The sequence below is a fragment of the Peromyscus maniculatus genome, chromosome 10 (assembly GCF_049852395.1).
Source record: "Peromyscus maniculatus bairdii isolate BWxNUB_F1_BW_parent chromosome 10, HU_Pman_BW_mat_3.1, whole genome shotgun sequence".
Classification (NCBI taxonomy): Eukaryota; Metazoa; Chordata; class Mammalia; order Rodentia; family Cricetidae; genus Peromyscus; species Peromyscus maniculatus.
The window spans coordinates 12,724,142-12,750,000 of NC_134861.1; the positions used below are offsets into that span (position 1 = coordinate 12,724,142).

Genomic DNA, 25,859 nt, shown 5'->3' on the forward strand with positions numbered 1-25,859 from the left:
GCCAAAATAAAATGGAATTGAAATAGACTTGGGCAGGATAATCGGTGGTGGCAGGTGCCAGGAAGCAGCGACTTCTATCAGGGGCAGTGGGAAGTAGGAAGAGTGTGAAGCTGTAATTCCTGTCACCATGCAGATCAGAGCTGCCACAAAAAGCTCCCGGAGCTGGTGATGAATAGTTCCAATCCTCATTTTCTGCGTTGGAATATCATCTTGGTATGAAATATTTGACAAGGGTGTGCTTCATTCATCTGAAGTGGAGCTATTGCCTCCGAGTAATGGCGGGCCATCTTGGATAATTCAGGATGAGAGTAGCTTGGGGCAACCTTTCCTGGCCCCTCTCTCTCTCCACAGGAAGCTGTGATGAACAGGTCCAGACAGGTTTCTTCAATTCTTCTCTAGCTTTTACTTCCTCACTGGAGCCACGGTGAGCAAGGCTCCATGACCTGACTTCCTGAGCAGAACTTGGAAGTATTTCAGATCTAGGAATATTTAAATATACATAAAGAGGAGCCATGGGAATGAGATTCCCAAGTCTAAACATAAAATTCATTGGTGTTTCAGCACATATGTACATAGCCTAGGGGTAATTTTATGTAATAAGTGAATATATTTGTTCATGAATGTTAATTTCATAGTGTAGAATTTTTCACATATAGTGGGTACATACAAGTTGGAGTGTGAGAGCAATGTAGGTTTTGGAGTTTTGTAGCTTTTCCATCTTTTCCAGAGCTCCTTAAATTTCATCTCCTCCCTAGTAAATGGACATGCCCAGGGATGTTGTAAACAGCTGTATTTATCTCTTTAGACCATAGTACAAAAACATGACTTTGCTTTGTCAAATACTTAGCTTTAAAACAAAAATCATACTCAGCAAATTACCTTGAAGTGGGGCACCAGTTAATGACTTGAAGGCATCTTCTATTGATCATATTCTTCATCCTTATCCTCCCACAAGTCCCCGAAGGCATTCCTATGCACTTCCTACCTACTGTTCTCACCTGAATTCAGAATGCCTATCTATAAAACTTAAGAGGTGAATGTAGGCCAACCTTAACACATCTTGACACAATGGCCCTTGAATAAAGTTGTGACCTGCTAGCACATTGCTCACATAAAGGGTTCGAACTGTCACAGTGTGATACGCTGTGGATGAACCCAGTAACCAGGATTGCCACTGCAGAGAAAGGAATGAAGAGGATAAAGGGACTGGAAGAGACAGATAGTTGCTGTTACATTATCTATGTGGGAGAATAATGAGCCCAGGAGAAAGAGAAGCCTTGGCTCAGGAAGGTGATAGATAAGGATGCTGGATCATCCCTTGATGGCTGTTCACCTGTGCACTCAATCTTCAGACTTTACTGTCTTATTGGAGTGGAGAGTGTGCTGAGAGCTGAGGATAGGTGATTAAACTCAGTCACCTCTTTCCAGTTACAAGGACCATGGTGCCCATGAAGACAAAGATGAGAATAGCAAGGGGATGAGCACTGAGCTCAGACTGAAGAGAGGCTTTAGTAGCAGAGAGGGTTTTTTTTTCTTCTTTTTAGTTACATTTATTGACTCCCAGTGGACACGTCTCAGGTGCTTCCTTGAGGGGTCCAATTTGTATTAGCAGAAAAAAAAATTACTTAAGGCACTGATCTAAGAAAACCCAAGATGGAGGACCAGCAATGGGACACATGTGTTTATCTACAGTACACACTGCCTTCTGTGCATGATCAGAATAGGGGCCTGCAGCAAAGCCACATGGAAATCATGACTTGGGATACAGCACCATTTCCAGAATAATTAGTTCAAACCACACAGGAAGTCCACGTTTGGAAACACTAAGTGGGACCATTGTGGGGTGGAGGATCTATCCTTGACACATTTCAGGGGAAGTTGGAGCCCTCAGCATTTCTGTGACTGGCCAGGTTGTGGAACTGCATTTTTTGGTCGTTTTGAAGGTTGAGCTGTTGTCTCTGTTGAAGGCAGGTTTGGGCAGAGTGGATTTAGAAGCTTTTAAATTAATAAAAAGCATCGTTTGTGCAAGTGATGACCTTGTTCCATGGTGAAATTCTAATCTGCCACTTATCACACTTGGGCTATTATTACAAGTGTAGTTTTCAAAGAACGCCTCCATGAAGCTGCGGCTGTGCAGCAATTGGCGACTTCAGTGACATGACAGAGAAAACTGCTCATTCACCTGGCGATCTTGTTTCTAACATCTTAAGAAAAATAACATTATAAAAGCAATATGGTCATCATCACAGATGAGCAAAGTTTCATAAACATTTGTTAAGACAATGTTGAGAAGCCACCCATGAAATTATTTAGATCAATGCAGCCTCCTCTTAGATACTCTTTCAAAGAATTAAACATCATTAATTGGTGTTGAAATACATAGTTAACTAAAGTTATAGATCAAGTTTGTGCATATTATTATCATCATATTTATGAAATAATTGTCTTTTGAGATTTATGCTGAATTAATAGCTATGTAAGGGTCACAAAACAAATGTTCTTTTTTTTGTTTTTGTTTTTTCTTTCCATCCTCTTTTTGGATCTCTATTTGTCCTCTTCTCCTCTATTCCTCCTGGAGAAAAAGACACTTGAATTTGTTGTTTTGGTTCTAAGGAAACTATAAGTAGTGAGTATAAGACAATTTAGTCATGGTTCGGGCAACTGTCACACTATTAAGAGTATTTTGAAAGCAGAACAAAGACTGAAAACTAGCCCATCTAAGCATTTGTTTCATAAAGGAAAAAACTGAGGGAACTTTCCCTGCTACCAGTGTGCAGAGAGTTCAGATGAGACACACAGGAACACAGGCAGGCTGACAGCTGGTGCTAGGCCATGTGCTTCCTCTGAGACATTTACAGAATTCAAACCCATCTTAAGGACATCTAGTTCTTTTATTAAAACACATTTCTCAAAGAAGCATACATCTGATTGAGGTTCCCCTGGGGCTCACTCGAGTCATCACACTGCATAGGTTGGTAAGAACAGTCTAGGTATTTATGTCTTTTCATGTCTATGATGTGGCAATCCAAGGTCATGCCTGGTTTGCAGTAGAGATTGACACTCGCACCTCCCTCAGCAGCTCAGTCCATTTCTACCTTGTGTCCTAAGATTCCTCCAGTTCCCGGAGCAGCTTTCCTCCTCCTCTCACCCTTCCTACACTGTCAGCAAACAGCCCTGCCCGTGACCCTGTGTTCTGCTGTGTTGTTTGATTTGTGCATTTGACTCCAAGGTCCCTTGAGAACTTTACTTATACACTTAATGCAAAGGTCTACAATAGAAATAACAGGAATAAGGATATAGTTTATTTCTTAATTTTTAATTTATTTTGTACCATCATCTTTATCAGCTTCAATTATAAATATATGAAATACTGAATGGCGTGATGATTTGGGGGTGCTGAGAATTGATCTGAGGGATTTTCATATTCTAGAAAAGTATCCTACCACTGAACTACATTTCTAGACCTTCTGTTTAAGGTCTAATGTTTAAGACAGTCTTTCTCAATGACCTCAAAATAATGATCCTTCTGCCTCAGCTTCTGGAGTTCTGGATGATAGGTGTTAGCCCCTACATTCAGTTTTTACTGTGAGATTCTAAATATCCATCTCAAATTGAAGTTCTATAATGAAATGAACAGACAATTATCTTGTTTGTGTCTCATGAAAGTGTTCTTCACTTCCTGAACATGTATGTCATCTTCACAAAATGACTATGGATAACAAGATGAATATTCAGTTTTGAAATAATCCAGGAAATTGTGAAGAAGGAGATGCAAGTAGCCACAGTCTTGGCACACAAATAGTAGCTTGCAAGTGGGCTAAAATGGGCTCAGACATCAAAAACCTCTATTTTATCAAGTAGTATTTGTATATATACTTATTAGATAAAAGACAAGCTTTCACTGAACATAACCATACTAAATTTAGTTTTTCTTGTTTAGTTTTGGTGTCTTTAATGGATTTTATTTCTTCTGCATGGGCTATTCATATTATGTGAATTTTTCCATAAGCACATGTCTTGATGCTCCTTGTCTTGGTTGATGTGTGCTGCTGATGCTGTGGGCCATGCACAGTGTTGATGCTGCAGGGCTGTATCCCCCCCCCCATCCTTTTAATGGAACTCTCTTCCACGTTTCTGTGTAAACATTGTCTTTCAAAAGGTGATATAATTCCATTTCAGTTGTTTTATTTATCTATAGACTTGAAGAAATAAATTCTCTGTATACTTAGTATTCAGTTTGTTATATGTTCCACTGTTGCACATGCTAAGTGTCCTGATCCAAATCTACACTGCTCTGAAGTCTGAACTCTGTGAGTACTGACCAGATGTTACAAGTGGGAAGCTTTCCACTAGGTCTCATATGTGAGCTGCAGACAGAACCAAGACATACTCAAAGGATTGTGTAAAATTATCTTCCAGTAATGCACATGAGAATAATGTAAAATTCAAATGGACTTGGTGTTTGGACTTGGGGGCCCATCATCATTTTGCATAAACCAATATCCCCAAACTGAGGAACACCTGAAGTGTCAAACACTTCTTTCTAGTTCCAAACATCTACAGTAAGAGGTGCTCAGCCTACACTGTGACTTGTCCAATTAGTCCCTGTGTGTTAGATGCTTTTTTGTGTAAGGTCTAACACCTCACTTTACACACTTGATGGATTTCCAGGTTTGAATCAACACAGCTCTAGAATCAGAAATAAGCAAATTCAAGAAGACCTGGGTTTATTTGACATAAGGGACTTTCTGGATCTGTCCTCTCACCGGGAATGTGCTGTCAGACCCTTTCCTTGAGCACTCAGTAATGTTGGGTGCTAACATTATTTGTAACCTTTGTCATTTAGATGAGTTGAGGAGCCAAATTACTGCCTTATTTTTACAATATATCTCAACTGACTATTTCTAATTTTCATGAACTGCATATCAGGCACATTATGAGTATGTTGTTCTGAGCATTTACTTTCATTAACATGAAAGCCTTACACTGGCGACACTTCCACCCTAAATCTTCCAGAACATCAGTGTTGTAAGTAATGTGGGCATCATACATAAAGCCCCCATTTTCACCTCAGTGCTCCACCAGGTGCTAACATTTGAAGAGTTACAGTCATCTCATCACGTTAAAAAAAAAACTTTGGACATTTTCCATAAGCAGCTTGATGGTCTGAGTAAATGGGAATACATAATTGTAAATGTAACTGGAGTCCTTGAATATAATTGCACTCATAAGTCAAACAAGACAATTCATAACAATTTGATCCAGCATTTTAATTTTGTCTATTAAATTATTCATATGAATGCTTTTATAAGTTTAGCCATGAATATTTGAATGGTGGTTGATTCATAACTGTAAAGTATCTTAGCCTTTTATTTTTCTCATTTACATCCAATTAACTTATATGGAAAGGTAGAACATTCTTCTCGATAGGAGGCACACCTTCCTTCCACAGACTTACTGAGGCTGTCTGATGGACATTTGCTGTAACTGGAGGTCAACATGGTGACTGTTTTGATAGTTTCATAAATAGCCTAATAACCCTCATTAGGTGGAGGGAAATTATTTTAAAACTCTCTTTCATAATTGAGGAGATGGCATTCAGAGAGGTTATGTAGTTTTTCAAAAGTCACCCAGTATGAGGGTGGATGACAGAGGATTCCCATCCAGGTTAGTGAAGACTGAATTTCTCCCACCATTCCATGGCACTCACAAAGCTCTTTAAGGACAGAGAGCACTGCCAACATGGAACCGTATCGCCTCATATTTCTCCACCTCTCCTTCCACACTCATTTCATCACCAGGGAGAACTTTCTGAGGAGACGTTTGATGTGCTCTTTCCTCCTACACAAACAACCCTTGAAATCTTTTCCCTGCTCTACACACACATGAGAAGGTGCCTAATGTATAAATGTGGGCAGTCAGATGTGATATCAAAAGATCCTGCAGAAAGGGCTATTTGTGGTGTGTGACTTTTGGAAGTGGTGACTATGGGAGAGATGAAAAAGTCACAGGACCTGCCCGGGGTCCTTCAGTGCCCTTTGGAGCACAGCAGCACAAGCCATTTGCCTAACAGAGCTCCTTAGTCAGAAGTGAGCAAAGACCTCACGCCATTATCTCAAAAATCACGCCTAGAAATTCCGAGAGTGGGCAACCCGATGACCTGTCAGGACTTTGATCTCCAGTGGGCTCATGGGTAGCTCTCCTACTGCAACTGCATGCATGCCGAATGTGGGTATTGTGCAGCATCACAGAAGTGAAAGCATCATGCTTAGTTTCCTTTTCTGGAACTAATGTCCCTGTATGGGCTGAGGTAAGTGTTTTATGGGAGCCGCATCTGGGCCACCATTGATAATGCATTAAATATGACCACAGCCAGGCTCAGCAGCAGGGAGGTCAGAATGAGCACATTCATTTGTCTGAGACTCGGATGGCTTTCTGAAATAGTGCCAGGAAGTTGGCATTTTTAAAGTTTCCAGATAAATCTGATGTTTATCCTCTCCTCCTTATAGCTTGCCTGAGCCGTATGATGCACAGATCTAAGCAGGGGTGTGGGGGGGTGAGGGTGACTGCTGGAGGCATCTTGAGGCCTGGGTAGAGGACTGTCTTGGCTTTTCTTTCTGAACGCTGTTCACTTCCTGCCCTGCCACATGCTGCGAGGGTACCCTGTGTTATGCTATAGCTGAATGATTTATGTTGTAATTCATGGTGATCAGCATCTCCTGCCTTGCCTTTCTGCTTACAAACTCTCTGAACTCTCTCCTTCCAACCCAGTAAGCTTTTCCTATATGGATCCCAGCACCGTGCTCCATTGTGCTGCATTATTTCTTTACGTGTTCATCCCAACCCCTGTTGTGTGTTTTTGGACAGAAACCAAACAACCCGATACCTGCCATATATAGGTCATCATTCAGTACCTTAGACAAACAAAGGAGTAATACAGATATGAGGTTTAACACCACAGTACTCCAGCTCCCCTCTTAACACTATCACAAATAACTGATCTTTCAAAAGTGGCTCCTGTTTTATTTTATTGCGGAGCTAATTTGCTGTTCTTTTACAAACTGCCGTTTACTTCGGTGCTTGTGAACAGGACAATCAGTTCCTACAGCTGTTCTCTGATGTCATTACCTTCATTGCAAAATGCTCTGTACGAGGTTTGTTTTGCTGGAGAACCTTAGACCTTGGGAAAAGCTGCTCTTGGGGGTGACTGAGCAAGCTCATCCTTCCCACAGGGCCAGGTTGAAGCCCCTGCCTGGGTTTGCCTCCCTTTCAGCTTTGTCTAGAAGCTGTGGCCTACTCCCCTGGGGCAGGTGTACAGAGGAGAGGTAATGACTGTAGCTGCTCACTATTGAGGAATGTTTTAGATGTGCACATTGCCCGTTCACAGCCCACGCTTTCCTTTCAAAAATGTTGCATGGTCCTAGAGGCTTCCCACAAAGGAAGGATGGAGGGATAGGATTAATGAGGGCATGGAACTTTTGGAATCTGTCCCTGGAGCACAGGTCCTGCCTCAGGATGGAGAGCAGCTCTCTTCTCTGCAGGTGAAGGTGGGAAGCACAGGAGGAGCTATGGCTAGTGACATGAGAGACAGAGAGCAGGGGTCATGGTTCTTCCCGATTTCCAGCATGTACCCACAATCTGCAGCTTTCCTAGGAAAGACCCAAATTAAGGTAGAAGAAAAGAATAGGGAGATGGAGGGTGGAGAATGGGTGCTGAAGAGAGATCAGCTCTTCAGCCCTTCTCTCCTTAGCCAGCTCAATCAGAGTGGTGGGATTCCTAGCACCTCCTGCCCCCCTTTCTGTCTCTGATGCCTCAGAATTCACCTGTGCTTCAGTTTTCATTTTAACCCCCAGGTGCATTGGAGAAGGTCTTTTCTCACTTACCCACCCCCGCGCTTCAGAAGTTACGTCAGGGAACATAGAAGTACTTGGTTCCCATGTTTAGTGTTTCAAGTCATAGTATAGTCTCCAGAACAGGGGTCCGGGAAGCCCAGAAGTGGTTGGATAGATAAGCTTTCCTTTAGTGTAAGGACACCTGAAAGGTGGTCCAGGGTCTCTACAGGATAAATGGAGAGATTCATCAGAACCAGGTAGGAGCAAGGAGCCCCAGACATCCGCATCCTACTCACTCTGTCCATCTTTCATCCCCTACAGGTGTCTCTCCTGGGAGGACTCCACCTGTATGGGCCCTGTCTGAGCCCATGGGGGGTTTCCAGCTGCTTCTGGGACAGGCCGTGGCACTCCTGAGGAAGCGGCTACTGCATACACTACGAGCCCGGAAAAGCACCGCCTCAGACCTGCTATTGCCCGTGCTCTTTGTGGCCTTGGCCATGGCCTTGTTCATGGTGCAGCCTCTGGCTACCACGTACCCTCCTCTCAAACTGACACCTGGACACTATGAGACTGCAGAAACTTACTTTTTCAGGTAAGAGACTCTTTTCTGTTGTTTAGAAGCAACTTTATGGCTGTGTTGGTGTAGAGTGCTGAGCCAATGATGCCATACAGCAATGCCATCAATTTCTTCTTCTTCTTTTTCTTTTCTAATATCAGATAAAAACTCTCATATAAGGAGTTTGGAGGATAACACACAAGTCAAGGACTTGCCTAGCCTGGCCAAGGCCCTCGCTTTGGTCCCTAGCCCCTGTCCTCCTAATATCAATACTTTTATTACTTCTGAGGTCAGAATACACAAGGAAAATCCGAGAGGCTCTTTTGAGGGCTGACTTATAGTAGCTGATAGGACAGGCCTGGACTCAACCACTGATTGGCTACTTCCAGTAGCCGAACATCCTGTGTGCAAGGGGACATGAGGTCAAGGGGCTGACACACTCCAGCAGCCTGGCCCTTAGCAAGAAATAGAGGACTAGGTATATTCTCAATATTTTAGCATTTTAGAGACGTGTATATATATTGTATACTATACAAAGCCCTCCACAGCTGTTTTTATGACAAAGACCCCCAATTGCATATCCCTCCCAGCAAGACACTATATGGCTCATGCTGAATTGGATCAAGATCATTAACATTTTCAGGTCTGCCGGGCAGATTTGTTGGTAAAACATTGGGGAGAAATTTGTTAGTCTACACAGAACTTTCTCAGGGCACCCATCTTGTAGTTGAGACAGAAGAATTTGGCACCTAGAAAATTACACATCATCTCTACGTCAGCTTGTCTGGTTTCTCTTCAGGGTCATCTTTAATGCCCTTGTCACAGCCCATTCTCTACAGGATTAATCAGGTCCCAGGGGATCACCTCTCGTGGGGGAACCCACCTGACCTGATTGCCTTCCATTGGGACCCACTTCTAAAAGCTTCCCTACCTCAACTCCATACACATGCTGCATCTTCTCTATTCCTCCATTGCTCAGCCTCTGAGGTTGGTTCCGTACTTTAGCTACAGTGAACGGCCTACAATAAATATTGATGTGCAAATAGCTCTGTGCTATTTTAACTTGGAAATCTTCAAATAAACCCAAAAGAGATTGAACTGACTGATCCATTCTTTTATTTTTTTTCCATTGAATTTTCATTTATTTTAAACATAAATTGGTTTCACTTTTTACAAATAGTCTCTGTGGGCTCTCTGGAAATAGGGCTACTTGGCTTCATGTGTCTTCTTTTTATTATTTTGCAATACTTATTTTTTTTATTTTGGAGATCATAATTTAATTCCATTTCTCCCTTCTCTTTCCTACCTCTAAACTCTTCCATATTCCCCTCCCTGCTTGCCTTCACATTCATGGCTTCTTTGTTTTAATTGCATGCATATGTGTATGCACATATACCTATGTATTCCTAAATACCACCTATTCAGTCCATATTATATCACTTGTATGTATGTTCTCAGGGCTGACTGTTTGGCACTGGACAACCAGTTGGTGTGCTCTTCCCTGGGGAAGGCCACCTTTTTGGCTCACAACTGTACTCAGTTGCCTATAGTTGTTTGTATAGGGTTGAGGCCTCTTTTTTAATATTTTTGAATAGCTTCCCTGCTGATTTCCAAAATGGCTGGACTAGTTTACATTCCTATCAACAGTGTTTAAGGGCTTCCGTTTGTTCAAAGCCTAGCCAGCATTTGTGCTTATTTTCTTGACGACTGACTGTCATTCTGACTGTGGTAAAATGGAATCTTGGTTTCAATTTGCGTTTCTCCAATGGCTAGCAAAGGTGACCATTTTTTCATGTTTATTGATCATCTTTTGACAGCCGTCTGTCCATGTCATTGACATGTATATTTATTGGGTTGTTTATTTCCTTATTCAGTCTTTGAGTTCTTTGTATAGTGTAGCTATCAATCCTCTGTCGGATGAAGAGCTAGGCAGTATTCTCTCCTGTTCTGTAGGCTCCGTTTCTTTTTCTGAGCAGACACTTCTAAATCTCTTGAGACTGGCAGTTGTTGACATTTTTTCCTGAGCTAACAGAGTCCTGTTCAGAAAGTTTTCTTCAATATGTTGTCTGGCTTTTTTGGCATCCTGGTCAAAATCAAGTGCTGATGTCTTTGTGGGATTTCGTCTTTGTCCTTTATTCTGTCCTGTCAGGCTGCATGACTGTTTTTGTTCAGTACCACACTGCTTTTGTTTCTGTGGCTCTAGACTATAATTTGACATCAGGTATGGTGAGAACTCTAAATTTTTCCTTTTGCTCAGAATTACTTTGGTTATCTGTAATTTTTTTATGCTTCTGTAGGATTTTCATATTACTCTTTTTGTCTATTTCTGTGAATGACATTAGAATTTTGATGGTGAGTGTGTTGAATCTGTATATTAATTTTAATAGGGTGGCCATTTCCCCCAGTATTAATAGTATCAATTCTTATCCATGAGAATGGGAAGTCCTTTCTTCTAGTACTGTTCTGAATTATTTTCTTCAGTGTTTTAGTCTTTTCATTGTAGAGACACGTTGCTTCCTTGGTTAGTTTTAACTCCAGGTTTTTTTTTGTTTCATTTCATTTTTTTTAAGAAATGTGAATGAAATTAAATTCATGATTTATTTCTTAGTAGGTTTGCCATTGGTATATATGATGCCTACTGATTTTTGTGTTTTAGTTCTGGGTCTGTCTACCACTTTTCAAAAATATTATCAGCTCCAAGAATTTCCTGGGTGAGTCCTCAGGGTCTGTTGTATACCAAATCATATTATCTGCATAGTAGGGTGGCTTTGATATCTTCCTTTTATAATTTTATTTCTTTATTTCCTTCTCTTTCCAGACTGCTTTTAGTTCAAGCACTATATTAAATATTAGTAGAGAAAGTGGGCACCCCTCTCATATTCCTGATTTTAGCTTAAATACTTTCAGGTTTTTCCTCTATCTAGTATAATACTGGCTATAGGCTTGTCGTCTATAGCCTATTCTCACTGGAGCATGGTCAAATTCCCAGTGACCAGCCCCTTTGTGAAAATTGAGTCCTTCCTCACCCCAGCCAGAAGTCATCAGTTGTTGGGAGCCACACTTAAGCATCCTTATCACAATTTTTAAGAGTTTTCTTCCATGGTTTTCTGTCTAGGCTGTTACTTTTTGGGGGGTTGGGTGGGGATAAAGGTTGTCATATAGGCCTTCTATATCCTTATTTTTCAACTGTGAGTCTGCACTCATCAATACAATGGCAAAAGTAGCTTCCTTGCCCTTTACCAACACTTGGGAGCATGGAGCATGGACTTCCACATGGTCTCCAGTATCAGCAAGTACCACTAACCTCAGCATGGTCTCCATCATAGCATCATAGCCCTCAGCAGCAGCAGCACAGGCCAAGAACATCAACATGGCCTCAGATGGCAGATAGCTCACAGAGAACAGTATGGCCTCAGGGAGAAGCACAGACAACTGACATCCACATGGTCTTTGTGGCCACAGACATTCACACAGTCCTTGGCTACAGTTAGCCCACAAACCCAGACACGGCCCTCAGTGGCAGCATGGATCATGGACATCAACATGGGTTCAGGTGGCAGTGCAGGCCACTCACATTAAATAGCTCCTTGTGGCAGCACGGTCCATGAATATTAAAATGGCTTCAGGCGACTGCACAGACCAGGGACATTGGCATGGCCTTGAGTAACATGGCCCACAGACATTAAGAAGGACCCTGGCTGCTGTAGGACTATGGACATGCACATGAACCTTGGGCTTCAGTATGGCCTGAGGCAGTGGGCCATGGGGACCAAAGTGCTCTCTGGGGGCAGTATGGACCATGGGGGTTTTTCAATGGGGTTCAATTCAGAAAATGAACCGATCTTCATCTTGGAAGTTGTGATCCAGTGGCTGGGCAGCATGTTCAGGGGCTGAGTCGGCATAAGTTTCAGGCTGCTACACAGCACCCTGTGGGCTCCACTTGGCAAGGACATGTTCTCCTGTCCACCCTGGTTTCCCTCACCCATGTCATCACCATTGTGTCTCTATTTCTGCCCTTTTCCACCACAAACTCACTGCTCAGTTCCTTTTCCTTTCCCATCTCTCCATCTCATGTTTGTTCATTGTAGTGACATTGGAAACTACAGCATGTCACATTATATATATATATATATATATATATATATATATATATATATATATATATATATATATATATATTCCCAAACAGCTTTACACACAAATATTCATTGCAACAAGTCATTGAAAAGGTTCTATGTGAGCTCCTGGCTGCCACACATCTCTCTGCCCTTGATGTCTACTGCCCCGAGGCTTGCTTGTCTTGACCTTTGTACTCATAGGCTGCTGCCCTGCATTCTTAGTCTCCCATCAGGGCAAGCAGCATGGGCTGCAGCCACAGTGACTTCATGTTGGATGCCAGATGGTGGACCTAGGACCAGCCCTATTCAGTAAGGACATGTTTCTGAGGGAGCTCTAGGCTAGTGCACACTACCCTGTCCTCAGTGCTGGTCTTCCCACAGCTCCTGGCATGACTGTTGTGCTTGTAGGCTGTTGGCATCTGCCCCCCCCCCCGTTTCTGTCTCCCAGCAGGGCAAGCAGTACTGGCCACCTAGTATGGTGGCTCCATGCTGGGAGCTGGCTGGTAGACTTAGGGCCAGCCCTATTCAGTATTGACCTGTTTCTGTGGGAACTCCAGGTCATTGCACATCTACCTGTTATTGGTGCTGGCAGCCCCATGGCTCACTGGGCATTCTTAACAACCTGCTTTCTGAGACACAGAGGTGAAGGGTATAGATTCACCGTGTATGACCTTGTTCTGCTGTCTTTCTTTCCAATTTCTTGAGTCCTGTTTTTAAAAACATCTTCCCATAAAACTTGCCTTTTTTTCTTAACTGTTCCAGAGCTACTGTGGACTCTTCGGACTCCTTTTCTGCCCCCCATATTGCCCTTTGGAACCTCCATGGATCGCTGGCAACAGTGGCCATCTTTTTTTTCTCCCTCTCTGATTTTTCAGAGCAGGCATCTGTAGGTCTAAGCTTTCTTCTCAGAAGTATTTTCAGTTTATTTTAGGTTTTAATATGTTATATTTTTAATTTCATTCAATGATAGGACTAATGCATTTTCTTCTTGATTTTTCTAATGAATTACTAATTAAGTAGTGTGTTGTTCAATCCTGTGAGTTTGTGCATTTTCTGTGGTTCCTTTTGCTGTGGCTGGCATGTTTTACCTAATTGTTATCAGATAAAATACAAGAATTTGTTTCATGATTTTTTATATTTATTAGGCCTTGCTTTATATATATGACATACTTCAGGGAAAATTCCATATACTTCTTATGCTGTTTATTCTCAGCATTTGGACGAGATAGTCTATAGATGCTCAGTTGTTTGATCTATGATGTCATTTAACTCAGGTTTCTCTATAGATAAGATAACCCACATATTGGTGAGTAATGGGTATTAAAGTTGTTGGGATTAACCTATGTCTTTACCTCCAAAGTTTGTTTTATGAAATTGTGCTATGGGATGGTCTGTATGTCAAATTGCTCTGATTGGTCAATAAATAAAACACTGATTGGCCAGTGGCCAGGCAGGAAGTAGGTGGGACAAGGAGAGAGGAGAATTCTGGGAAGCGGAAGGCTGAGGTAGAGAGACACTGCCAGCCACCGCCATGACCAGCAGCATGTAAAGACGCCGGTAAGCCACCAGCCACGTGGTAAAGTATAGATTTATGGAAATGGATTAATTTAAGCTATAATAACAGTTAGCAAGAAGCCTGCCATGGCCATACAGTTTGTATGCAATATAAGTCTCTGTGTTTACTTGGTTGGGTCTGAGCGGCTGTGGGACTGGCAGGTGACAAAGATTTGTCCTGACTGTGGGCAAGGCAGGAAAACTCTAGCTACAAAATTGTGTGTGTCAGTGTTCACTGAACATTCATTTAGAATTGAAATAACCTCTTGCTGAATTGTTTCTTTAGTTAGTATGAACTTACTTTATGACAAATTTTTGGTGTCCATTTTGTCACATGTGAACAGTGACCCTTGCTTGCTTTATTATTCTATTGGCTTAGAATTTCTTTTCCACTTTAATTTTTTTTTTAGCTTGAGGTTATTTTTGTCTTTGATGATGAGTTACATTTCTTGGAGGTAACAAATAGATGGATCCTCATTTTTAACAAAATCTCCTAGTGTATGCATTTTGTTTAGGGAATGGAGACAATGTACATTCAGAATTATTATTAGAAGGTACATGTTAATCACTGCCACTTTGTTTTTGATAGAGCTTAGTGTTTTATTGATCCTCACTTGATTAACCTCTGTTCTATCACAGTTTATTTTTGCTTGTAGCCTCATGAATGTGTCCATCTTTCCCTTTGCTCTGAAAGAGTTCTTTAAGAATCATTGTAGGGCTTCCTTAGTGGCTATGAATTCTTCTAGTTTCTACTTATCATGGAATGTATTTTTTTTAATTCCTCAATTGTTGCAGGTAGTTTTGCTGAATATAGTAAGATATGTTTGTGTATTTTGTCTTTCAGAGTTTTAAACGCATCATTCTAAGCCTGCCTGTGATTGATATGTTTGATCTTTTTATTGTGTCCTCAAATCTCACGTTTTGTTTATACCTTATTATCTTCATAATTGTCTGAACGTTCCATTCTTCTACTTTGTATTCAATCTTTGACAACCTCTCTTCTTTCTGATCCACTCTGTTAGGCTTCCCACAGAAATTTCATTGGACTTATTGAACTTTACATTTCCATTTCAGTGTATTTTTTTCAATAAGTTGACGCCCCCCATAAAGTTTAACTTTATATACTTCCACATTGATTTCATTATTTCATTCATGTGTTCTCTTTGTATTTGTCATGTGTTCACATCCTCTTAGATTCAAGGAGAGTCTAGGGTAGCCAAGCCTCCGATTCAGCTGGCAGGAATTTTTAAACTGGAATCTCACAGGGCCAGCAAGATGACTCAGTGGGTAAAGGCACTTGCCACCAAGCTGGGTGATTTGAGTTTGATCTTCAGAATCCACATGATGGAAGGAGAGAACTGATTCCCATAAATTTCCATCTCATGATATGCATGACTCCCAAAACAATAAACATTATAAATTAAATTAAAATTGAAAATTGGCATTATACCACTACTCTGGTTGAGTGAGAAGAAAGGATTTTTTTGTGCCTCCTCTCGTGCTGATGCTCTTGCAGTGTGCAAGCCTTTTCTGCCTCTTCTCTCTTGTTTCCATCATTTAAAATGTGTGTTATTAGAAGCACAGAGCGATTTTCTGAGATCTTCTGTCTTAAGCAATGACTTAGTCACCATCAGCTGTTATCCTCTCTGTCATTGGGAGGAAAGAGCTCCACAAAGCAGCCCAATCACACCTAGATGGACTTTGGACTTCTATCCTGTTCTGCTCTGTAAGAGTTCTTGTTTCCCTTTTGGTACTAAAACCAGAGCTCTTCAGACGAATGTTATCAACTTTCTCCAGTTCATTCCCTTAACATTCCATCCAACTGTATCTGCATGTTATCTGCCATCTTAAAAGTCTTCTATATTTTATAAATTTTTCAATTCTGAATTATGATAAATTGAAATGAATCCCACTACCGATTACTCTAATTTTAAGTTTGGCATATCCTTTCATTAACATTTTTTCAACTCTAGACATTTCTTACAGCTGATATACAAAGCTTGAAGTTTTTTCTAGTGTTTGTTTCTGTATCTTCCCTCAAAATGACATGAATGTATGACTGCTGATTCTATCTTTGGCAAGGCAGTGCATTATCACTGACCTTGCACATATCTTGATCTATAAATAGACTTGAAGCCTATGGCCAGAAAACTAAACACCATCACTCAGTGTGTGCTTTAAGCACAGGCCCAATTATGTGATGAAGACTTCTTAATATGGAAGTATGATTCAAGGACATGTAGAAACCAAAGGATGTAAATACAGGTTTGCATTTTTGTATTACTGTGTAATAGGATGACTATTTGTTTCAAGCTGAGCTCCAGCATGGAGAAAATACTTTTACTAATTTTAATAAATTAGCATAATATGACATTATATTAGGCAGCCTTGAGAATTTGATTTTAAATGCATGAAAATATGTGGAAATGCTTAGAAAATTAATTGAAAACACCTAAAAGATAATGTGCTTTGACTAACAACACATTCAAATACATGTGTGTGGCAGCAAAAGCTGTGCTTGAAGACATTTCTTGATTCCATCCTTCCCCATGGCCACAAAAGCACTGGGAAATTAGCTTTTATTCTGGTGCTCTGGGAAGTGTTAGCCCAATCAGCTTGACTAAGGTGAAGGTCTGCTGTTCTCCTTGGGAGTTCCTAATGGCACTTTGTTTCCTTACCATCAACAGCAGTGGGAGCCATGACATGGATCTCTCCCAGGTGCTTCTTCGAAAGTTTGGAGACAAGGATCCTCTTTGTGCTGATGGTCAGCTGTAAGTATCTGTTGCCTTCTTCACAGCAGAGACTCCAACACCCAAAGCATGGGAGACTTGAGTGTTACTTCCCACCAGGATGGGTTAGTCCATGTTCCAAATTAGGCTACATGGAGCAAAGTCAGCTTAATAGGTAGGACATCAGTGGGTCTAATTAATGGGTCTCATTGTATGGAAAGGCCAGAAATAAATTGCCTAATTATCTGTTTCTACCCTTCATAGACATGTGCTCTGTAGGACTGCAAAAAATAGTATTATTAGTAGTATTCATTTGACATGAGAAAACGCAAAGCTAAAAGGATTTACATAGCAATTAAACATGAATTATGTGCTAACTGTTATTTGCTTTGTAGAGAAAACTTATGCATATTGAGCATTATTTTTAAGTTAATAGGTAACACATGTGCACACATAACTATTTAGAAGATGTGGTAGTTTTCTTTTTGTGTTAGCTTATTTCATTGTTCACAAGTAGTTCTACTCACAATGCTACATGATTTAATTCTTTATAGCCAAACAATATTCTACATGCCACATTTTCCATGATTCATTTACTAGTTTGATACAAATCAGCAAATGCAATCACAGCAGCTTTTCTATAGTAATCAAAATGAAAAAATAGTCACTGTCTTTACCCACAGCCTTGCCATGATGACCTCTATAACTGTGTAACCATAGACATGACATTTAAACTTAGAAAGTTTTGATTTTCTTCTGTAGCAGGAATCTTCATCTAGCATACCTATTTTGTCTGGAAATTGAATAATAACAGGGTTGCTGCAAAGACCAATCTGGGAATATATGTCATGGTACCTGGCAAATTCATATAAGCTTAGTACATAGCTGACCCTGACTTTGAACTCCTAATCTTTCTGCTGCCTCTCCAGTGCTGGCATCAACGGCGTGTACCTCCATGCCTGGAAGGGTATCACTCTTTATGCCATTGAAATTCATAGCTTACAAGGTAATTTTGCTTCTCCTGGTCCCTTTAAGTCCCACGTAAACCCTGTGATACATCATAGACAGCTTCTCCTCTTACATGAGGAAACTGAACTTTAGAAAAAGTTTATAAATTGTCCAAACCAATATGTGGAAAGTCTAGAACTTCATGGCAGTATATTTGCAATTACCCCAATGCCTTGAACAATCTCTTCATCTATTTTCTTTGTTGCATGTTCTCTGGATTGCAATGTTGCTATTTTGTGTTTATGGATAAGTGGCTACTTGCCTATTTTATTGGTGAAATTATTAAGGCCACTCCACTTAGTTAAAAAGAAGATTTATTTAGTGGGTAACTTACAAAAAGGGAAAGGTAGGTCTCAGGGTCTGGGGAAGGTGTATCACACCAGCAGTGTTCTCTGGAGCTCTGCTCGGTCCACCTCCACTGTTCAGGGTCCCAGAACAGAGAGAACGCTCACCCATCCAGATCTCGGGTCTCCAGGCGCCTCCCCTGGCCCTGCCTCATAGGCGTGACAGTTGCCAGAGTCTCAATGGGGGTTGGAACTTCCAGATCCAAGCTGGAATGGCTACCCACTACATCTCCCCCTTTTTGTCTAAATAAGAAGGTTCTAAACTAATACAAGACTATATACAAAGTAATGGTTATCAAAGATTGTCCAGGAATAATGAGGGATAATGACCTAGATAAGATGGTACTACAACCAATGCAAACAATATCAAGCAAGAAACACATACTGAAATCCAGAGAAGTATAGAGCATAGGTAAATGACATGTTATAAAGATCATTCCAAAAGGTGTCCTATCCTAAAGAACCTGAATCTAATACTTAATATGTTCTATCTAAGATATTATATATACTAAGTTGTAACTATAACTGCTAGTCTTCAATCCCATCAAAGAACTGAGAAGGAACATAATGGTACCTGAGAAATGGTAGATGGATTCAAGCAACTTTCGGGAATCTTGCAAGAGTAGACCAAGACAGCTGGCAGCCTGGACAGTCACCTAATGTTTCTCAGCATTGTTGGTGTATTCAAATTGGCTTCAGGCCTAGAGTATCTGACAGACTATTTTCAGAAGCAGGAATTCTGAAAGACCATCTTACCCTGTCTTGGCAGAGTACAGTGGTCGCTTTCCTTGTGCCCCACTTGTCCAGAAAGGACAGCATTGCATTCGTACTGTCAGCCATCAAGCAAGGGCAGTTCTTTGCCCAGTAGGCCATTTTGTGCCAAGAAGACAAACTTCCAAATGGAAATGTCTTAGAAGCCCAACATTCTCTCAGGATCAAATTGGTGCAGCCAGGAGCAATTGTGTCTCACGTCAACAGAATTCTAAGTTATTTAAATGCCATATTCTCTAGGTCTATGAAGTGTTTGAAGATTACCTGTCCATCTGACCTATGTATCTGTAAGTCTGGATAACCTAACTAACGTAACTATAGAGATGAAAGGCATAGGTGACTATAAATCTATAAGTCTTATCTACCAAAATAACCTAAGGACTAAAGCTTCATGTAAACAAGGTAAACAGTCTATAAGCAAATGTGAAGAACGATGACTTCAAAATTGTGACAATACACAAGATATTTATAACAGAGGTAGGAATATATAGTGCGATATGTAATATGACAAAAAGATTATTATGACAATAATCTTAAATATATATCAATATACCAAATATCCTAAACAGAAGTAGAACATACATAAAGTATGATAGATATAAATTTACATTTGTATCAATATAAAAATATTTCAAATAAGAGTAGAAATATATGTACATTATAACAAATATAGTTCTGTATTTGTATCAATATACAAATTATCTTAAACAGAAATATAAAAATAGTTTACATTATATCAACATATAAGAATCTATAACAGTACAAATTACAGTGCAAATTATCTAAGGTTGCTATTTTACTAAATTTCTTTACTAGAATATACAGTGATCTACCATCATATCTTATACCTATCCATTCCATTTCTTCTTTCTCCCCCTTTTTTTATAATACTGAGTCTATTATTTTCTTCCACCCCCAACCCTATAACCATCATTCATAACCCTGAGAATTACGAAACCTAAGGGAGAAGGGGCGTCATTTTCTTAGAATTGCTTCGTGCCATTTAGGGGGTGATGTTATCTCTGTTGGATACTGTGAGAAAGCTCAGATTGTTAAATCTCAGTTAGACTAACTGTAGGTTCTGCAGCAAATTTTAGAGTAACGGGTAAGATTGTCTGAAATTCTGGCAAGAAGTGTAGTATGATGATGATTACCATGGAATCATTCCGGATTGGGTAGAGTTGTTGTTGTTGGGGCCCCATCTTCCTTTTGGAGACTTCTGAGATTGCTATTGGAAAAACTTATTTGTTATCAAAAATGGGCAGTTTGGATTTAAAGAGGACATAGCATGTAAGAAAAGATTCTGAGAAATCAAGAGTAAGCATGGAGAGAATTAATTTACTTAAAAATCATTGAGGTTATCATATAATTGCAACATTTATTCCTTCCATGTCCTCCCCTTTGCTCCTCCTTCCACCCTTTAAAATTCATAGCCTCTGTTTTCATTAATTGTCATTGTATACATATATGTATATGTAGATATGTTCCTAAATATGACCTACTCAGTGTTGTGAGATATTTGATTATAGTCTGTAAAGATATGCCACTGTGATTGATTGGTTTAATAAAAACCTAAATTTCCAGTAGCTAGGCAGGAGGTATAGTGGGGACTTCTGGACAGAGAAAGCTTGGTAAGAAGAAAGGCGGAGTCTCTAGCCAGACACAGAGGAAGCAGGATGGGCAGTACAAAGTAACGGTAACTGAACCTCATTAAAAAATATAGATTAAAAGATATGGGCTAATTTAAGTTATAAGAACTAGTTATGAACAAGCCTAAGCTAAGGCCGAGCTTTCATAATTAATAAGTCTCTGTGATGTCTTTTTGTGAGCTGGCACCCCAAAGAAAAATCCATCTACATACTCAGTCTGTATAATGTTACTTGTATGCCTGTTTTCAGGGCTGACCATTTGGTACTGGATAACCAACCTATGCACTCTACCCTGGGGAGACTGTTTCTCTCACTCTCAGCAGTCCTTACTTGTCTGTAGTTCTCTGAGTAGGGTTGAGGCTTTGAGAGCTTCCCCCTGTAATCTTTGGTTTGTCTATTGGTATTATTGTTGTTCAGCTCATGTTTGGGGCATCATGTTGATGATATATAATGAGGTAAAAACATAAATCTGTGTTTAAAATATGGGATCAGTGTTTACAAAAGTCCATGTTGCATTTAAGTGATGACCTCAAAACAATTAGCTACAGTTAAAGACATTTTCGTCTTCCTCCAGATAGCCTCTCAAATCCTTGAAATTAGAACTATGACTTAGATTTTGCATGTTTAAATTCTCAATTTTTTTTGTTAATTTTTTGACAATTTCATACATTTACAAAACACATTCTGGTTACTCTTTTCTCTAATCCCATCTCATCCTCCTTCCTCTCCAGTCAACCCTTCTTCTCCCTACCTGTCCTTTTCCCAGATTTGTGAATTTTGGTTTTCTTTTGTGACCAATTTAGATTACCCAGGGCCACCTGTGTGACCACTGGATTGGACCTCTATGTAGGAGTCTGGTGAGAGTCACTGTAGGTATGTGACTGAAGGCAATGAGTCCCTTTCCCTCAACCTATTAGTAGGAAGAAATAGTTCAAATAACACACACACACACACACACACACACACACACACACACACACAATTTTATTGCATATCATGGTTATATACCCATTGAAATTTAAAAATGAGAGGCCAGCCTGTCAATATGTACGGACTGCTTTGAATAAGGCTTTTCTGGGCTCTGTGTATAACACTGAGGGGGATGCCTGGCTTTTGACCCCTACAAAGGCATGCCTTCCTTCATACGTGTTCCCTTGCTTTATTTCTCCTAACTTTTATCCTGGAAGATCTACTGAAAATCAAGTGTTATTAGAGGGGCCAAGATTAATGCAAAGACTCTCTTCTAAGAAACTTATAATTACAAATGGAGCAAACGAGGCTAGAGTTAGAAGCCATGGTAGTGTTCTGGATGCTACATGTTTGTTTTTTCAGTGATGAGCATAGAAACTCAGAGAAAGAAATTGGGAATATGTCTCCTAGTTTATGATGGTGTGTTTTGCCCATTCGTCATGCTGATAATTAGTTGAGACTGGATAACTATTAATGGTCTCGGTGTGGAAGAATTAAGAGAAAATTAATTATGTTGTTTCACTTTAGTCTTCCCTTGAAACACAAAGTGATTTATTCTGTGAAGGGTTCTGTGGCGATGGTTTCGTTTTCTCGTCTGTAATAAAAACACACAGGATGTAAAATACACATACAGAAACAGGAGCACATGGGATCCATCTGTGGCCTAATGTTGTATCGAGAAAAGAATGATTAGCTGAAAAAGAGGACAATTTTAAAATCTAATCTCTCAAAAAAGAAAACACCCAGGTTCAATCAATGCCTTCTGAATGGCAGAACATATTCACAAGCTCATTTCCTTTACAATGATGCCAGTGCCCTCCACCCAGTCTCTACCTCCCTTCCTTGTCCAGAGCTGGTGCTCAGGGTAAGCTAGCAGGCTGCTTTGGTGGTGAGAGTAGTTCCTGAGGCCTGGCACCACTTCTGGCCAAGCTCATCTGTGAAGATGAATGTGAAGATCAGGGGTAGAAAGTACAGAGTATGAATCTGAGGTATCCAGGTACAGGTGAAGACCACACCTGGATACCAGGCTGCCTCAATCAGATCTCATCCTCACTGTCTACATGACCTGGACAGCTTACTCAACCTCTGTCTGCCTCTGTTGGCATCAGTGTGCTTGTACTTCTGCAGAAATAACCTTCACTCCTATCACAGCAGGATAACCCCCATGGTGCTTCCTTCCCCTTTAAGCAAGTACATATCTCAGAACACTGTTTTTGAGGAGGAAGGAAGTCCTTATAGCATCTGTCCATCTTTGCGATTTAAGATGCATCTTATGCTCTTAAAAACTTTAGGCATCCATATAGTGCACAGGCCTCTTCAGCCCAGATGTAAGGGACTCCCTGACCGTGTTCAAAGCCCATTGACTCAGAAACAGCATCATTGTGGTTGTGTCCTACAGAGCACATTAGGGATATTCTCTGAGAACTCAAAGTCTATTTAGGTTCCTACTATCTAGAAGAAAATTTGCAAAGCCATGTCTGACTCCTCATGGGCAGTTTCATCTGCCTCTCTCTCTTAGGAATGCTCACAGAGATTCACAGAAAATCGTTGAATACAAAAATTGTTAGAGGCTGAGGTGCTCAAAAAACTAAAATCTTTTAAATATTATCATGGATTAGCATTCAAATACCAGGGATTTTTTTTTAACTCTATCAAAGGAAGCCAAAAAAATAAAAGAAGATTAAGAATGGGCAATACAGACTTTAGAAACAATTCATTAAATGATACAAATTAGTATCACTCTCCTTTCCATGGCTGTAGTGTTAATCCTACTGAACTACAGTAAAGACCAACAACCCAAAATTTTTGGTTGAATTAAGCAAGCCTTATTTTCTGTCAGACAGGGCTACCTCCCTAAAATGGGGTTTGAGAAAATAGCCCCAAACATAGGAGAAATTTCTTTATAGGCTCAAAACTGCAAGGCTAGGTGGTTTCCAAGAGTGTTTGGTATGTGGTAACTTAGCAGAACATCTCAAAAATTATTTGGGAGAACATCTTGTTAGGGTAGAGGTTGGGGCACAGTGTGCAGAACATGTCAAATTCCAGAAAATGGGTGAAGACGTGGCCAAACTTAAGTTTTACAGAAAACAGGAATGAACTTATTCTGACCTTGTAACAAGATAGCTTATAATCAGCCAGGCAGTGGTGGCACACACCTTTAATTCCAGCACTCGGGAGGCAGAGCCAGGCAGATCTCTGTGAGTTAAAGGCCAGCCTGGTCTACAGAGCAAGATTCAGGACAGGCACCAAAACAACACAGAGAAACCCTATCTCAAAAAAACAAACAAACAAAAAACATGGCTTATAATCTTAAGATGGATTCCTACTGCTCCATCAATAGCAAAATTCTTGAGGCTGGATATTGCTTTAGAGAAATAGGTTTGTTCAGTTCAGAGTTTTGTTTCAGCATAAGAAGATGGCATGAGCATTTGTGTGGCTCTGGTGAGTAGCATGATGGTTGGTTTGACAATGGTGGGTTGCATGTGAAAGGGAGCTAGTCAGAGATACAGGGCCAGGCTACCTCTGCGTATAGTCTGCACCCTCACTGGCTGAGTCCCATGGTAACCATATGAGTCCATTCCAAGGGTTTATGGTCCTCAGTGATTATGACCTGGCACTAGGACTCCCTTCTCAAATGGTATAACCTTCCCAACACCACGGCTCTGAGACCAGACTTTGCCACACATGGGCTCTGTAGGAGAGGCCACATCTACATCTATGCCACAGCCCTCAATACCTGTCATCCAAGTCAACTGCAACAAAAAGGACCTCCTGTAGGGTGTGAGATGCAGAGTCATTTTAAAAAACAAAAAAACCAAAGTAATTAGATTACAGCCACCTGGTTAAAAAATGCAACTCCCATAGGCATTGTTTCCATGTTAACTTAGGAATTCCTAACTGGAACCTCTATGATCAAATTATATAATAATAATAATAATAATAATAATAATAATAATAATAATAATAAAGTCTGTTATTACCTTCAGTATTTAGAAAATTGTGTGGAAATTGTATTTGCCAACCTGGTTAACAGAATTGACAAGTGTCCTTTCATTGGACTGGCTTTTCCAACATGGTGTCATCATGCACACCATCTGTCTTCCATTGGCACACACACATACACACTACACACACACACACACACACACACACACACACACACACACACACACACCTGTACAGAGAGCTTGGCCTTGGGGTTCAGGTCAGCAGGCCAGCCCTTCTGCTGTGTGACCATCCACTAATGGTGTAAGCTCTTTTATTTTTTAATTTTTTCTTTATTAAGAAATTTTCTACTCATTCCTCATGCTATCCACAGATCCCCCCTCCCCCCTTCACCTACCCCCCAGTCCTCTTTCCCAAGCTACCTGGCATCCCCACATCCCCCAAATCGAGGTCTCCCATGGGGAGTCAGCAGAGCCAAGCTCACTGAGCCTAGGCAAGTCCAAGCCCCTTCCCACTGCACCAAGGCTGTGCAAGGTGTCACACCACAGGCACCGGATTCCCAGAAGCCTGCCCATGCACCAGGGACAGATCCTGATACCCCTGCCTGGGTGCCTCCCAAACAGTTTGAGCCAAACAACTGTCTTCCATATCCAGAGGGCCTAGTCCAGTCCCATGGGGGCTCCACAGTCACAAGTCCACAGTTCATGGGTTTCCACTAGTATGGTCTGTCATCTCTGCACATCCTCCCATCATGATCTAGATGTCCCTCACCTGCAGTATCTCTCCTCTCTCTCATCAATTGGATTCCCAGAACTCAGCCTGGTGCCTGGCTGTGGATCTCTGTATCTGCCTCCATCTGTCACTGGACAAAGGCTCTATGATGATGGCTAGGTTATTTGCTAGGCTGGTCACCAGAGTAGACCGGTCCAGGCACCCTCTGGACCACTGCCAGCAGACCAAGGTAGGGTCAACCTTGTGGATTCCTGAGAGCCTCCCCAACACCCTGCCTCTCGAATGCAAACTTGTACAGCCACTCTGGAAATCAGTATGGCGGTTTCTCAGAAAGTGGGAATAATTCTTCCTTAAGACCCAGTTATACCACTCTTGGGCATATACCCAAGGAATGCTCAATTTTACCACAAGGACACATGCTCAACTATGTTCATATCAGCATTATTCATAATAGCAAGAACCTGGAAACAACCTAGATGCCCCTCAACTGAAGAATGGATAAAGAAAATGTGGCACATATACATAATGGAGTACTATTCAGCAGTAAAAAACAATGATATCATGAAATTTGCAGGCAAATGGATGGATCTAGAAAATGTCATCTTGAGTGAGGTAACCCAGACTCAGAAGGACAAACAAAATATGTACTCA

The 25,859-nt window shown here is 40.8% G+C and overlaps 1 protein-coding gene across 2 annotated transcripts in view; it reads left to right on the plus strand.

Moving 5' to 3' along the window:
• Abca13 (ATP binding cassette subfamily A member 13) overlaps positions 1-25,859 on the plus strand; it is a 432,541-nt gene that overhangs the window by 251,272 nt on the left and 155,410 nt on the right. For both annotated transcript variants that reach the window (XM_076545963.1, XM_076545964.1), the window contains 2 exons: positions 8,154-8,424; positions 16,748-16,831. In XM_076545963.1, the coding sequence (XP_076402078.1) occupies positions 8,154-8,424; positions 16,748-16,831 (355 nt within the window). The remainder of the gene's footprint in view (positions 1-8,153; positions 8,425-16,747; positions 16,832-25,859) is intronic.